Source organism: Lethenteron reissneri, chromosome 69 (assembly GCF_015708825.2).
Source record: "Lethenteron reissneri isolate LAM-NWPU_2019-01 chromosome 69, ASM1570882v1, whole genome shotgun sequence".
NCBI classification, from domain to species: Eukaryota; Metazoa; Chordata; class Hyperoartia; order Petromyzontiformes; family Petromyzontidae; genus Lethenteron; species Lethenteron reissneri.
In genome coordinates, this window is record NC_083847.1 from 6,386,977 (window position 1) to 6,403,991 (window position 17,015).

At 49.8% G+C, this 17,015-nt stretch overlaps 1 protein-coding gene across 5 annotated transcripts; it reads left to right on the forward strand.

Moving 5' to 3' along the window:
* On the forward strand, positions 1-16,596 carry LOC133360469 (zinc finger protein 497-like). 5 transcript variants are annotated; one of them, XM_061579201.1, is made up of 9 exons: positions 1-931; positions 2,952-3,156; positions 4,548-4,714; positions 5,705-5,842; positions 7,031-7,252; positions 9,170-9,262; positions 10,754-11,038; positions 13,144-13,314; positions 15,367-16,596. In XM_061579201.1, exons 2-9 carry the CDS (start codon positions 3,029-3,031, stop codon positions 16,554-16,556), a joined length of 2,394 nt encoding a protein of 797 aa, XP_061435185.1. In that variant the 5' UTR covers positions 1-931; positions 2,952-3,028; the 3' UTR covers positions 16,557-16,596. The 5 variants fall into 5 exon arrangements, with proteins under 5 accessions (XP_061435185.1, XP_061435187.1, XP_061435188.1 ...); XM_061579203.1 differs by having other exon boundaries at positions 13,144-13,278; XM_061579204.1 differs by having other exon boundaries at positions 5,705-5,806.
* The last annotated feature ends 419 nt before the right edge of the window (positions 16,597-17,015 follow it).

The window sequence follows — 17,015 nt, forward strand, 5'->3', positions numbered from 1 at the left end:
CACTACACCACTACTACCATCACCACAACCACTACTACACTACCACCACTACTACTACACCACCACTACACCACCACCACTACTACTACCACCACTACACCACCACCACTACTACCATCACCACAACCACTACACCACCACTACTACTACTGCTACTACACCACCGCTGCTACTACTACACCACCACTACTACTACACTACCACCACTACTACTGCTACTACACCACCGCTGCTACTACTACACCACCACCACTACACCATCACCACTACACCACTACCACTACTACACCACAACCACTACCATCACCACCACTACCATCACCACCACTACCACCAGCACTACACCACCAGCACTACACCACCACCACTACTACCACTACACCACCACAACCACCACTACACCATCACTGCACAACCACCACTACTACTACCACCACTACATCACCAATACCACTACACCACCAATACCACTACTACACCACCACTGCCACTACTACCACCACCACTACTACCACTACCACCACCACTACTACCACCACCACTGCACCACTACCACCACCACTACATCACCACCACTACACCACCACCACTGCACCACTACCACCACCACTGCATCACCACCACTACTACCACCACCACTGCACCACTACCACCACCACTGCACCACTACCACCACCACTGCACCACTACCACCACCACCACCACACAGAGACATCATTGTGGTGGTGGTCACGGCAGCGGCTCCATGCTGCTGACTATCCCCGGCAAGGGGCCATCGGCGCTTCCTTGTCCTTCGAACGCTCACGCTTGTCACAATTAAAGCAACAACAACAGCAGCAACAACAACAGCAACAACAACAGCAACAACAACAGCAGCAACAACAACAACAACTACACAGCTAACATAAGGACAGCAGCGACAAAGTGCCAGGTACATTTAAACTATTGTTCGTTATTGTTGGACAGGGTTTGTTGTTTGCATAAACACACAAACGCAGCATTCGCTTCGTTCGAGAACGTTCATTGATTGCTATCCCACTTAAGTTGGTTTCACGGGACTTTGCCAACAACAACAAACACAACAACCACAACACCAACAAACAACAACAAACACAACGACAAACACAACAAAAAATACAACAACAAACACAACAACAAACACAACGACAACAAACACAACAACAACAAACAACAACACCAAACACAACAAACAACAACAAACACAACAACAAACGCAACAACAACACACAACTTACAACAAACACAACAACAAACACAACAACAACAAACACCGCAACAACAAACACAACAACAACAAACACAGCAACAACAAACACAACGACAACAAACACAACGACAACAAACACAACAACAACAAACAACGACAACAAACCCAACGACAACAAACACAACAACAAACACAACAACAAACACAACTACAACAAACACAACAACAAATCAACAACAAACAACAAATACAACAACAACAAACACAACAACAAACACAACAACACCAAACACAACAAACACAACAACAACAAACACAACAACAAATACAACAACAACAAACACAACAAATACAACAACAACAAACACAACAACAAACACAACAACAAACACAACAACAAACACAACAAACACAACTACAACAAACACAACAACAAATACAACAACAACAAATACAACAACAACAAACACAACAACAAACACAACAACAAACACAACAACACCAAACACAACAACAACAAACACAACAACAACAAACACAACAACAGCCGAATTAAAACCCCGTTGTAAAATATTTGGAGACCACCTGGACCACGTGACACTTGAAACCTGGGCCACGTGACACTTGAAACCTGGGCCACGTGACACTTGAAATCTGGACCACGTGACACTTGAAACCTGGACCACGTGACACTTGAAACCTGGGCCACGTGACACTTGAAATCTGGGCCACGTGACACTTGAAACCTGGGCCACGTGACACTTGAAACCTGGGCCACGTGACACTTGAAATCTGGGCCACGTGACACTTGAAACCTGGGCCACGTGACACTTAAAATCTGGACCACGTTACACTTGAAATCTGGGTCACGTGACACTTGAAATCTGGGCCACGTGACACTTAAAATCTGGGCCACGTGACACTTAAAATCTGGGCCACGTGACACTTGAAATCTGGGCCACGTGACACTTAAAATCTGGGCCACGTGACACTTAAAATCTGGGCCACGTCACACTTGAAACCTGGACCACGTGGCACTTGAAGTCTGGGCCACGTGACACTTGAAACCTGGACCACGTGACACTTGAAATCTGGGCCACGTGACACTTAAAATCTGGGCCACGTGACACTTAAAATCTGGGCCACGTGACACTTGAAACCTGGACCACGTGGCACTTGAAGTCTGGGCCACGTGACACTTGAAACCTGGACCACGTGACACTTGAAATCTGGGCCACGTGACACTTGAAATCTGGGCCACGTGACACAATTGGACACGTGGTCATCTCACGATATCGTCTTCTCGCCTGCTACTTCATCATCATCATAAGTTATCGCAATGACCCTGCAAACCCGCACGGGTGAAGCCCTCATTCTTGTGCAAGGGAAATTCATTTTTGAGGTCAGGCGACGTACAGCCGTTTCAATAGGGGGGCAAAAATCATCCTGCAGTGGAGTGGCAGTTCTGGGCCGAAAGTTTATTGAGATTGTTACCAGCTACCTAATAAACCTACGCCATTCCTATGGAATTATTACGCTACATCACCCCCCTTGTTTTAAAGGGAAATGGGTTCCGCACGTTCCGGCGTAGGGGATTTTTTATATAAAAGTGACCCAACACATTTCTTTCTCAGCGAAACCAAAGAAGTCCACATCTCTGCTTGGCGACGGAAAATAATTTGCACGTCGTAAATCTATGTATTCTCTTTTTTTTTGCGCACAGATAACGGGCGGTGAGTGGTATAAAGGACATTGACAGTTTAGCCGTTCATAAAGTCAACGTTTGCCGCAGTAGAGTTAATGACTTTGGACGATTTTAGGGTGAGGTTGGGTGTTGTCGACCTTACTACTGCAACAACCGCCACGACAACAACAACAACAACGGCGGTGGTGGTGGGACCTATCAGCAGGAGGAAAGCCAAGGCAAGGTGTGTTGGTTGGAATATTGAAACGTTCTGACCCCCGCGTGACCCTACGAGAACATCTGTGATTTAAAAAAAGAGGTTTATAGCTCATTGGATTTCTCCTCCGGTATAAATATTCTCATTCTGTGTGCTTGCATCGGTCTCGGCTACCTCTTGACCACGGCCACATTCTATGAACTGAACGACAAACAATGCTTTATTTGACCACTGGAGCTGCTATTTAGCTCTCTGTCAGAAGTGACCTGGCTATCACAAATGATAGCTCAAAGAAGTGGGCTTATCACTTCCGGAAATGTATTGCAGCCAAATACTCTTCAGTGCGTCGCGTTGATTGTGAATGTTGAGGTGAAAAACCGGGGGACACGGAGAAAAATCAACGTGGCCACGGGGAGAGAGAAAGAGAAGCAAACTCCAAATGTACAGCAGGCGCCAGGGTCAGGATCGATCCCACGACCTCCTGTATACCAGGTGCACCTGCCAACCCACTCGGTTTACCCGTATTCTTGTACAGGGAAATTGAGTTTTCAGGTCCATACGGCGTATAGCCGTTTCAATACGGGCAAAAGCACTTTTTGTCTATTTGATTGTGTTTCTCCTTTGTGATGGGACTTTGTGGGATGAACGTTGAGATTTATAATGGCACGGGGCGATCAGTAAGCTCTCAATTGGTCTGTAATAAGGTAGGGGCGCTGATAAGGGGTTGACAGTTGTGCAGGCGAGGTAGTAGCCACCGTGGAAAATTGCATAATGAAGCTGGTTGTTGTCATCACCAGCGAAACGCCACGATACTCAAATTATAAATGTTGTGGGTTTACTCTCCAACACACAGCCGGTGTGCTGAAGTGGTAACGAATTTGCACGTTTTGTGTACGTGACTAAACCTCACTAATTGGGGGTGGTGGTGGTGGGGGGGGAATTTTTTTAAACCTCAAAAAATTCTCACAAACCGCTTTGTTGTTCATAATCAACGTGTTTGGGTTTAGATCGCGTTATTTATAAATGTGTCGTAACCCTCCACCACCCGACACGGCCAATCAGTAAAAAAGTGTCACGTTGACAAAAGACAAATAGTTCACTGCTTTAGCCCACCGGTGTGTTGAAGCGTGAAACCACAACATTTAAAATTTTTGAGTACGACGTTTCGCTGGTTATTGCATCCAGCATCATCGGGCAATTCGCCAGAATTGTGAGGCTCTGCTCTGTCTCCCGTTCTTATATAGAGCAGCAGCAGGGTGACGTCATCATTAACTCATCAGGTGCAACGATTTGAGGGGGGGGAGTTATTGTAATTATATACTAGATTAGTAATCAGGCAGTTGTTACGATGTTGTGCACGTTAAGATGCTGCGTAAACTGACATCGTTTGGTGGCGTCTCTTTCCCTCTGGACTCGAGGAGAGCGATGGGAAGCCGTTCCGTTCCCTCGGGGGGACCGCACGGAGTGGATCCCGGCTCCGACTTTTGGCATCACATGGCGGAGAAACCCGAAGCACCAGTTGACTACGAAGACCGCGGTGGGCACGACAGCAGCAGCGACGACGTTGACACCGGCCACCGTGACGGTGAGACTGGATGATTGTAAATGTTGTGGCTTGGCTCTCCAACACACGGGTTAGTACTCTTAGGTAAAGTCACGTAGGTAAAAAAGTAAATAATAAAAATTTAATTTTAATAATAATAGAAATAAAATAATAAATCACGACGTTTTGGAGGCAACACAAGTTTCCGTCATCAGGTGGGACCGTCACAGCCAGATTTGCTGTATCAAGTGAGACTGGATGATTGTAAATGTTGTGGCTTGGCTTTCCAACACACGGGTTAGTGCTCTTAGGTTTTTTCGGTAAAGTCACGTAGGTAAAAAAATAAATAATAGAAATATAATTGAAATAAAAATAAAATAATAAATCACGACGTTTCGGAGGCAACACAAGTCTCCGTCATCAGGTGGGACCGTCACAGCCAGATTTACTGTATCAAGTGAGGCAGAGATTCCAAGATACAAGCTCTTAAATACAAGTTTATTGTTATCGCGGCATCTCTTGAGGAAGGCCAGCGTCTCGAGAAGCTGTGACTTCTTGTCTCGTCGTCTGTTAAAAACTCTAACAGATAGGCGAAATTCCTCTCCGTAGAGGGTGTTAATTCTAGATTTGAAGCTTTCGTGACTGCAATGATTATTTATCTATTTTTTACCTACGTGACTTTACCGAAACAACCTAAGAGTATGAATCCTTGCAGTCACGAAAGCTTCAAATCTAGAATTAACACGGGTTAGTGCTGTACTAGTAACGAATTGGCCACGTTCTGTTCACGTAACAAACCCCGTTACTAATCATGGCTGTGTCGGGTGTTGGCGTGTTTAACGACACATTGACACATTTACGCGATCCAAACCCAGAAAAGCCTCCATTATTATGGATGACATTGGCCGCGAAAGCCTACGTGTCAAACCAAATAGTTGAAGAGTTGATCTTCCCATAGGAAGCAAAGTACTGAAGTCAAGGAATATACTAACAGCACGGGGGTGATGCGTGTACACCGGGGCTCCCTTGCAGCCGTGGCAGAGCAGACGTCGGCGCCCGGGGGAGCCCAGGAGCCGCTGAACGCGGCTTGGAGCGCGGAGACGGAGGAGATGGCCCCCGCAGACGCCAGCGACCGTGAGGAACTCATCTCCGCTAGCGTAGGGCGGCACGGTCAGCTGGATAGGGTTTGCACTAAACTAAGATATTTTTTAAATCCTTTATATTAAGTTCACTTGCGTGCTTGCTTGCTTGCTTACGACCGTGCAAATCTTTCGGTCGTTTTTTAACCCACTTCCCGTGATCCAATCGAGCTGACATTTTGCACACAGACTCGTTGTGCGTGACAATTTATTTTCGTGAAAATTTTTTTCCTAAATTTTACTCTTTTTTGGATTTTTTTTTATTATATTTCATTACCAATTGCTTAATGGTGGCAGGCAATAATCTGACCCATAGGTGGCAGCCATCTCAAGCCAGAGGACGAGAGGACTCTTGCCGCCACGCATATAAAGGATTTATAGTGAAAAACTTTGTTTTTACGGGATAATTTTTTACTTATTGTACCAGGGAAGGCGCCACTGAGCTGGCATGTAGCTTTTCAGAAGCAACCTGGCCTATCACCAACGATTGCTCAACATCACTTGGACATTTATAGCAGCCAAATAATTCTAAACGTCTTCTTGGTTCTTTCGGTAAAGTCACGTAGAAGGGAAATAATAAAATAATAAAAATACAACATAATTAAATAATTTTCACGACGTTTCGGCCACAACGCAAGCAGCCGTCCTCCTTCCCTTCTCCGTGACTTTACCGAAAGAACCAAGAAGATGAATCCCTACAGTCACGAAAGCTTTAAATCGAAATTTTATTCTAAACGCTTGACGTTGATTGTAAATCTGAAGGTAGAACACCGGAGGATCCGGATACAAATGCACGCAACCGCGGGGAGAGTGAACACGCAAACTCCAAATATACAGCAGCGGGTGTCAGGGTCGGGATCGAACCCACGACCTCCCGCGTACCAGGCGAGGTAGTTAACATCTCCCAGCCACCGTGGCGTCGAGGGCAGTTCCATGAGTTTGAACGGTGCTTGGAATCGCCCAACGCTGTCTTTGCACCGCGCCGCCCCGTTGCATTGCGTGACGATGCTGCTGCCGCCGCTGCTGCTGCACCCACAGTCACCGCAAGGCCCCCCGTGTACCAGGCGAGGCAGTAAACGTCTCGCCACCACGGCGCCCCTAAAGGCTTGTTGATGTCGATGATGATGATGGACCAAGTGCATCGTACCGCGTAGAGAAGCAACACGCCGCGTCGCTCTGTGTGACGCGGCCCACGCTGTCGCCGCTGTCACCACCGCAGTCACCGCCAGGCCCGCCGAGAGCCCGCCGGACCCGCCGGCAGGCCGCGCCGGCAGGGGGAGGCCCGCGCGGGCCTACCGCAGGCGGCGGACGGCGCGCGAGCGAAGCACCACGTGCGAGGAGTGCGGCAAGGAGTTCTCCAACGTGTCCAACCTCAACAAGCACCGCAAGTCGCACGCGCGCCGCCGCGCCGCGCCGCCCGTCCGCTCCGGAGACGGCGACGGTGAGGACGGACCTGGCAGCGGTGGCGCACGCGCGCCCCCGTCGTGAGTCCGGCGTGATTTGAAGGCCGGGGTGGGGGTGGGTGGGGCGGGGTGTACGGATCGCGCGGAGATTCATACGTACGTTGAATTGCTTTCGCACCGTACGGAGCCAACCGCGCTAATCGGAGGTGCAGGTGGAAGGACAACAAACTGGACACAACAACAACAACAAGAGGCAGTTCCAAAGAAATGAGTTTGTCAATCTAGATGATGATTTGAAAGTTGTTGTTGTTGTCGTTGTGTTTAGTTTCTTGTCCTTCCCCCGCATCTCCGATGAGCGCGGTGGGCTCCGTACGGTGCAAAAGAAGTTCAATATACATACACACACGGAGACCCACAGACACCCAGACCCATAGAGACACCCACAGAAACCCACAGATTAGTACGGTTGGCTACGTACGGAGCGATAGAAGTTCAACATACATACACACACAAAGACCCACAGACACCCAGACACATAGAGACACCCATATCCATAAAGACATAGGGACACACCCAGACACATAGAGACACCCAGATCCATAAAGACACCCATAGGGACACACACAGAGACCCACAGACACCCAGACCCACAGACACCCAGACTCAGAGACACCCACAGGCACCCACAGAGACCCACAGAGACCCACAGACACCCAGACTCTGAGACACCCATAGGGACACACAGAGACCCACAGACACTCAGATCCATAGAGACACCCATAGGGACACACAGAGACCCACAGACACCCAGACCCATAGAGACACGCACAGAGACCCACAGATCAGCACGGTTGGCTATGTACTGTGCGATAGAAATTCAACATACATACACACAAAGACCCACAGACACCCAGACTCATAGAGACACCCATAGGGACACACAGAGACCCACGGACACCCAGACCCATAGTGACACCCATAGGAACACACAGACACCCACAGACACCCAGACTCAGAGACACACAAAGACCCACAGACACTCAGATCCATTGAGACACCCACAGAGACCCACAGATCGGCACGGTTGGCTACGTACGGAGCGATAGAAGTTCAACGTACATACAAATGCATGCTTTGTGCCTGATTCAAACTTGAGGGCACGTCAAGGCAGGAAACTTCGGTGACAACCTCAGGGTCATTTCCCCTTTTGAACGGGACTCGATGATGGATTCGACACACAGCTAAGTCCCCGATCGGCATCGACGGACGCCTTCTTGAAAAATCCTCATGGGGAGGAGAAATCGTCTTCTTGGTTCTTTCGGTAAAGTCACGTAGAAGGGAAGTAATAAAATAATAAAAATAAAACATAATAAAATTATTCTCACGACGTTTCGGCCACAACGCAAGCAGCCGTCTTCAGGTGAAGAATGAAACACCACCAAGCTTGGAGCGTATATTTAAGCTGGGTTGGTGGGAAAAGAGCGCCTTGACAAAGGAATTTGCATATCAAGAGGAATTTAGCTAAATTCCAACCCAGCTTAAATATATGCTCCAAGCTTGGTGGTGTTTCATTGTTCACCTGAGGACGGCTGCTTGCGTTGTGGCCGAAACGTTGTGAGAATTATTTTATTACGTTTTATTTTTATTATTTTATTATTTCCCTTCTACGTGGTGACTTTACCGAAAGAACCAAGAAGACGAATCCCTGCAGTCACGAAAGCTTTAAATCGAAAGGAGAAATCGTGTTTGTTAGACGAACGGGGGGGGGGGGGGGGGGGGGGGGGGGGGGCGGTGCATTCGAAGCGCAATTTCATCGTTATACGGTGCCAAAGCAGTTCAGCATATACGTACATTGGGTAAGGGGGAACGGCGGGGTGAGTCTCTACTCCCCCATTGACCGTTGGGGTCATTTCGGCCGAACTTTGCTGCGTCGTTAAAAACCGGCTTCCTTGCAGCCGTGGCAGAGCAGACGCCGGCGGACGGGGAGCTGCTGGACGTCACTTGGGGCGCGGAGACGGAGGAGTTGGCGCCCGCGGACGCCAGCGACCGTAAGGAACTCATCCCCGCTGGCGTGGGGCGGCGCGGTCCAACCGTACGGGGTTTGCACCAGAGGTCGCAAACGGGTTTTGATTCATATTCTTAGGTTTTTTCGGTAAAGTCACCATGTAGGTAAAACATTAAAATTAATAAAAATAAAATAAAAATCACGACGTTTCGGAGGCAACACAAGCTTCCGTCTTCAGGTGGAACCGTCACAGCCACGACAGCCGTATCAAGTAAATGTTTTACCTACGTGACTTTACCGAAAAAAACCTAAGAATATGAATCCTTGCAGTCACGAAAGCTTCAAATCTGGGTTTTGATTCCTTACCCGTACCCGTACCCGGCCGCACCAGGGTCGCAAACGGCTACCCATACCCGGCCGGGTACAGGTACCCGTACGCTACCCGTACCCTACCAGAAATGAGTAACAAACGGTTACTCACTAGTGACTTACGGCTTACCCGTACCCGTACCCGGCCGCACCAGGGTCGCAAACGGCTACCCGTACCCGGCCAGGTACGGGTAGCCGTTCCCTACCCGTACTCTACCCGAAATGAGTGACAAACGGTTACTCACTAGTGACTCACGGCCTACCCGTACCCGGCCGCACCAGGGTCGCAAACGGCTACCCGTACCTGGCCGGATACGGGTAGCCGGGTATCGGGTAGGGTACGGGTATCGGGTACCCGGTTGCGACCTCTGGTTTGCACGAAACTATAAACGATTGTTTTATTTGACCAGATAAGGCCCCGCCGAACTGCTTTGTAGTTCTTTTTCAGAAGCGACGCTGGCTAAAGCTAATTGATGGCTCAACAAAGTGGCTTACGTGGAAAGGTATAGCAGCAGCAGGCAAATACTCTAAACGCGTGGTGATGTTGATTCTAAATCTGGAGGGGGGAAAAAAACACGGAAGACCCGGAGACAAATCCACGCGATCACGGGGAGAGAGATGCGCAAACTCCAAATATACAGCAGCAGCAGCAGGCGTCAGAGTCGGGATCAAAGCCACGGAACACACGACCCGTGTACCAGGCGAGGGAGTTAACGTCTCGCCCCCACGGCGCCCCCAAAGGCTTGTTGATGTCGATGATGATGGATGGACCAAGTGCATCGAACCACGAGGGGGTGCGGGACCGCGTAGAGAAGCAACACGCCGTGACGCCGCGTCGCTCTGTGTGACGTGGCCCAGTTCCATGAATTTGAACGGTGCTTGGAATCGCCCAACGTTGTCTATGCACCGCGGCACCCCGTTGCATTGTGTGACGATGCTGCTGCACCCACAGTCACCGCCAGGCCCCCCGTGTACCAGGCCCCCATGTACCAGGCGAGGCAGTAAACGTCTCGCCACCACGGCGCCCCTAAAGGCTTGTTGATGTCGATGATGATGGATGATGGATGGACCAAGTGCATCGTACCGCGTAGAGAAGCAACACGCCGCGCCGCTCTGTGTGACGCGGCCCACGCTGTCGCTGCTGTCGCCACTGTCACGACCGCAGTCGCCGCCAGGCCTGCGGACAGCCCGCCGGACCCACCGGCAGGCCGCGCCGGCAGGGGGAAGCCCGGGCGGGCCTACCGCAGGCGGCGGACGGCCCGCGAGCGAAGCACCACCTGCGAGGAGTGCGGCAAGGAGTTCTCCAACGTGTCCAACCTCAACAAGCACCGCAAGTCGCACGCGCGCCGCCGCGCTGCGCCGCCCGTCCGCTACGGAGACGGCGACAACGGCGACAACGGCCACGACAACCACGACGACCGCGACGATCGCGACGCCTGTGAACGTGACGGTGAGGACCGAAGCCCCCTCCTCCTCCCCCCCCCCCCCCTCTTTTTTAAATCCTTTACATTAAGTTCACTTGCTTGCTTGCTTGCGCGCTTACGACCGTGCAAATCTTTCGGTCGTTTTTTAACCCACTTCCCGTGATCCAATCGAGCTGACGTTTTGCACACAGACTCGTTGTGCGTGACAATTTATTTTCTTGAAAACATTTTTCCAAAATTTTCGACTTTTTAGTAAAAAAAAAAAATTCATATTTAATTTAAAATACCAATGTGATAAAAATGAAACTCTTACTCAAGAAAAACAGAAATGAATAATAAAATAAAACCGATGCCACGCATATAAAGGATTTATAGTGAAAAACTTTGTTTTTACGGGTTAAGTTTTCTCCCTTGCCGCCGACGGGCGGTGACCCCCCCCCCAGGCAGGAGCGCGAGGCTCTAGACGGCTTCGCTCACTCGGGATCGTTGGAAGGCGCGGAAGCCACTCCGCCACGACCAACTAAAACTAAAAAAAATGTATATAAACTCTTCTTGGTTCTCTTGGTAAAGTCACGTAGAAGGGAAATAATAAAATAATAAAAATAAAACATTATAAAATTCTCACGACGTTTCGGCCACAACACAAGCAGCCGTCCTCAGGTGAAGACAGAGCTCCAATGAACACTGCTCAGCTTGGCAGCGTATTTTAAGCTGGGTGGGAGGAGAAGAGCGCCTTGACAAAGGAGTTTACATATCAACAGAATAATTTAACATTGAATAAGCTGCGTTAATGTGAGAGAATTAGCAGGATGTTCAAGTCAGAAATTAGCATGTAACTGGGAGATTAGCATGATGTTAATGTGAGGAATTAGCATGTAACTGGTCACGGAAGTGGCTATGTTAAAGTCAGAGTTTACATATCAATAGAGGCATTTAGTATATTGACACTAAAGAACTGCAACCATCCACTATCATACAATAAACCGATGTGAAAGAACTAAATATAAACTACATCAATATAATCAATGTACTCAATATATTCTCCAATAAGCTGAGCTATTAACATTAAGTAACTGGGTATACAGCTTCTTTCAAGTCGGGATTGCCCCTTCGACCTCCGAATTTCGTTCGGTTTCCGGGGCAAATAATGTTCGGAAATATCGTTCGAAACACCGATTTGTTCGAGTTCTCGTGCGTTCCATCTCCGAGGTTCTGCTGTGCTCTGAACATGTGAGATGTATTGCAGCCAGACGAGCTGAATAGTCTAAACGCGTGACGTCGATTCTAAATGTGGAGGAGGAGAAAAACTGGAGGACCCGGAGAAAAACCACACAACCACGGGGAGAGAGACACGCAGACTCCAAATATAGAGCAGCAGGCGTCAGGGTCGTGATCAAACCCACGACCATCCTGCATACCAGGCGAGGTAGTCAACATCTCCTAGCCACCGTGATGATGATGATGAGAGAGAGACGCAGACTCCAAATAGACAGCAGCAGGCATCGTCAGGGTCGGGATCGAACCCACAACCATCCTGCACACCAGGCGAGGTAGTTAACATCTCCTAGCCACCGTGATGATGATGATGAGAGAGAGACACGCAGACTCCAAATAGACAGCAGCAGGCGTCGTCAGGGTCGGGATCGAACCCACAACCATCCTGCACACCAGGCGAGGTAGTTAACATCTCCTAGCCACCGTGATGATGATGATGAGAGAGAGAGACGCAGACTCCAAATAGACAGCAGCAGGCATCGTCAGGGTCGTGATCAAACCCACGACCATCCTGCATACCAGGCGAGGTAGTCAACATCTCCTAGCCACCGTGATGATGATGATGAGAGAGAGAGACGCAGACTCCAAATAGACAGCATCAGGCATCGTCAGGGTCGGGATCGAACCCACAACCATCCTGCACACCAGGCGAGGTAGTCAACATCTAGCCACCGTGATGATTTATAAACCCTAAGAAGAAGTCTCTATCCCCTTTCCCGCACCTCTGAATATCACGGTTGGCTTCGTACGGTGTGAAAGACGTTCGACATACACACACATTGTGCGTACTTTGACCGGAGGGGTCATTTCGGCCGAACCCCACTCCCTTCCGTGTGACCCCGTGGCTCCCTTGCAGCCGTGGCAGAGCAGACGCCGGCGCCCAGGGGAGCCGTGAGTCCCGAGGGCACCCAGGAGTCGCAGGGCGAGGAGCTGCTGGACGCGGCTTGGAGCGCGGAGACGGAGGAGATGGCCCCCGCGGACGCCAGCGACCGTGAGGAACTCATCTCCGCTAGCGTGGCGCGGCACGGTCAGCTGGATAGGGTTTACACTAAACTAAGATATTTTTAAATCCTTTATATTACGTTCACTTGCTTGCTTGCTTGCGCGCTTACAACCGTGCAAATCTTTCGGTCGTTTTTTAACCCATTTCCCGTGATCCAATCGAGCTGACATTTTGCACACAGACTCGTTGTGCGTGACAATTTATGTTCGTGAAAAAAAAATTCCAAAATGTTCCACTTTTTAGGAAAAAAAAAATGTCATATTTAATTTAAAATACCAATGTGATAAAAATGAAACTCTTACTCAAGAAAAACAGAAATGAATAATAAAATAAAACCGATGCCACGCATATAAAGGATTTATAGTGAAAAACTTTGTTTTTACGGGTTAATTTTTTCTTATTGTACCACGGAAGGCGCCACTGTGCTGCCATGTAGCTTTTCAGAAGCAACCTGGCCTATCACCAATGATTGCTCAACGTCACTTGGACATTTATAGCAGCCAAATAATTCTAAATGCTTGACGTTGATTGTAAATCTAGCGTGGCGCAGCGCGCCCAACAGAATGGGGTTTTTTAGGGGGAGCTTTTTGGTCAATTCGTATATTATGGACGCTTTGCAGATCCACAGTAGAGGCTTCGTTGGGTTCGATCGCGTAAATGTCAGTGTGTCGTTCAACCCGCCTCCACCGCCCGACGCGGCCAATGGGTAAGGGGTTTGTCACGTAAACAGAACGTGGCCAATTTGTTACTAGTACAGCGCTAACCGGTTGTGCGTTGGAGAGTAAACCCACAGCAACGGTTACAGTTCGAGTAGCCGTGACGTTTCGCCGGCAATTACAACAACCAGCATCATGAGGCGGGCAGCCAGAGTCTTCCAGGTGTGGCTGAACATTCGTACAATTAATCGTGAAGTGGATTTTTAGGGGTTTTTTTTTTACTTGGGTACAGATTGGCATATTTATATACCTGGGCGCTGCTGCGGTGGTCATGGTTCGCACGCCGGAGTGGCGATGCAGAGGTTTGATCTCCCGGCGTGGCAGTCTTCCCGCAGCCGCCTCTCCCCGCCCGGCCGTATAAATTGGTCGTGTAATCTTGTGGTGGGCAATGTCGCTGTGAACAACGGCGGAACGAGAGACGTTTCGTATTTACGAACCGGGGGGGTATGTTGAGCGAATGGGCAATAGAAGCTTGGGAAAATCTTAAGTCTTCTTGGTTCTTTCGGTAAAGTCACGTAGAAGGGAAGTAATAAAATAATACAAATAAAACATAATAAAACAATTCTCACGACGTTTCGGCCACAACGCAAGCAGCCGTCCTCAGGTGAAAACCAGGTCCGTCGAGGCGACAGACTCTGTCGCCTCGACAGACTCTGTCGCCTCGACGGACCTGGTTTTCACCTGAGGACGGCTGCTTGCGTTGTGGCCGAAACGTCGTGAGAATTGTTTTATTATGTTTTATTTTTATTATTTTATTACTTCCCTTCTACGTGACTTTTACCGAAAGAACCAAGAAGATGAATCCCTGCAGTCACGAAAGCTTTAAATCGAAATAAAATCTTAAGTGTTTTGGCCGTCGATGCTGTATAGACTACACTATACACTACACTATACACTACACTATACACTACACTATACACTGCACTATACACTACACTATACACTACACTATACACTACACTATACACTACACTATACACTGCACTATACACTACACTATACACTACACTGTACACTACACTATACACTACACTACTATACACTACACTATACACTACACTACTATACACTACACTACTACACTATACACTACACTGTACACTACACTATACACTACACTATACACTACACTACTACACTACACACTACACTATACACTACACTATACACTACACTATACACTACACTACTATACACTACACTATACACTACACTACTATACACTACACTATACACTACACTACACACTTTGAGGCTGAACCCATGGCTCCCGTATACCAGGCGACGCAGTTAACATCTCGCCACCGTGGCACCCCGTGATGTTAACACTTTTCTGCCGCCGCCGCTGCCGTGCCCGCAGTCACCGCCAGACCCGCGGAGAGGCCGCCGGACCTGCCGGGGGTGGGGGCCTATTTCGTCGGAGAGCGTCCCAAGCGTGCCTACCGCAAGCGTCGGACGCGCGAGCGCAGCACCACGTGCGACGAGTGCGGCAAAGGCTTCTCCAACGTCTCCAACCTCAACAAGCACCGCAAGTCGCACGCCGGCGAGCGCCCGCACGCGTGCGCGGACTGCGGCAAGCGCTTCATGAGCCGCTCGGACCTGCGCAAGCACGAGGACACGCACACAGGCGCCCGCTCCAACGCTTGCGCGGACTGCGGCGCCACCTTCTCCAACCGCTCGAACCTGTGGAAGCACGAGCGCACGCACGCCGGCGCCCTGACCCATGCCTGCGCCCACTGCGGCAAGTCCTTCCTGTGGACGTCGCAGCTGCGCCAGCACCTAATGACTCACACGGGAGAGCGGCCGCACGTCTGCCCCGACTGCGGCCGACGCTTCGTGCAGCCGTGCAACCTGCGGGAGCACGCCAAGACGCACGCCGCCGCCGCCGCCGCTGGGCAAGGCGTCACCGGCGCCGCCGGCGCCAGCGACGCCGTCGAGGGGGACGGGGAGAACGCGGCGAGCGGCGGCGCCCACAGGCGTCTGCCCCACGCTTGCCCCGAGTGCGGCCGCCACTTCGCGACGGCGTCGGCGCTCGAGGCGCATCTGCGGGCGCACGAGGTCGCGGCCACGGCCGCCGCCGCGGCGACGGTGCACGCTTGCGCCGAGTGCGGCAAGGTGTTCGCCGACGCCAAGGCGGTGCGGCGGCACCGGCTGACGCACTCGGGCGAGCGGCCGTACGCGTGCGGGGAGTGCGGCCGCACGTTCCCGCGCACCTGTAGCCTCCGCAAGCACCGGCGCACGCACGCCGGTCAGCGGTCGCATGGTTGCCGCGAGTGCCGCCGCAAGTTTCCGAACGTCGCAGCGCTGCGGAAGCACCAGAAGACGGTGCACCGGGCGAGCGGAGGGACGGCGGCGGCGGCGCGGGGGGGAGCGCTGGGTTGCCAGGAATGCGCCGAGGGCTTTGCGGACATCGAGGACTTGCGCCGGCACGAGATGACGCACACGCACGCTCGCGCCCGGCCCCACGTGTGCCAGGAGTGCGGCCGAAGTTTCTCGCTACTGGCCAGCTACAAGAAGCACTGCCACTCGCACGACACTGCCAAGTCCTAGAAATCTTCTTGGTTCTTTCGGTAGAGTCACGTAGAAGGGAAATAATAGAATGATAGAAATAAAACATGATAAAATAATTCTCAGGTGAGAATTATTTCTCAGGTGAGAAATATTTTATTGTGTTTTTTTTTATTTTATTAATAAAAATTATTTTATGTTTTATTTTTATTATTTTGTTAATAAAACATAATAAAATAATTCTCAGATGAGAATTATTTTATTTTTATTATTTTGTTAATAAAACATAATAAAATAATTCTCAGATGAGAATTATTTTATTATGTTTTATTTTTGTTATTTTATTATTTCCCTTCTACGTGACTTTACCGAAAGAACCAAGAAGATGAATCCCTGCAGTCACGAAAGCTTTAAATCGAAATTTAAGTCTTAGAAACTCGCGTTCATCCACAATGCAGGTTTTGTTGGGTTAGATCGTGTAAATATATAAATGTGTCGCTA

Excerpts from the sequence above, each read along its gene's own strand:
- LOC133360469 (XM_061579201.1), top strand. The coding sequence starts at position 3,029 with ATGACTTTGGACGATTTTAGGGTGAGGTTGGGTGTTGTCGACCTTACT. Across the intron at positions 5,843-7,030 it reads CGCTAGCGTAGGGCGGCACG|TCACCGCCAGGCCCGCCGAG; the intron begins GTCAGCTGGATA and ends TCACCACCGCAG. Across the intron at positions 13,315-15,366 it reads CGCTAGCGTGGCGCGGCACG|TCACCGCCAGACCCGCGGAG; the intron begins GTCAGCTGGATA and ends CCGTGCCCGCAG.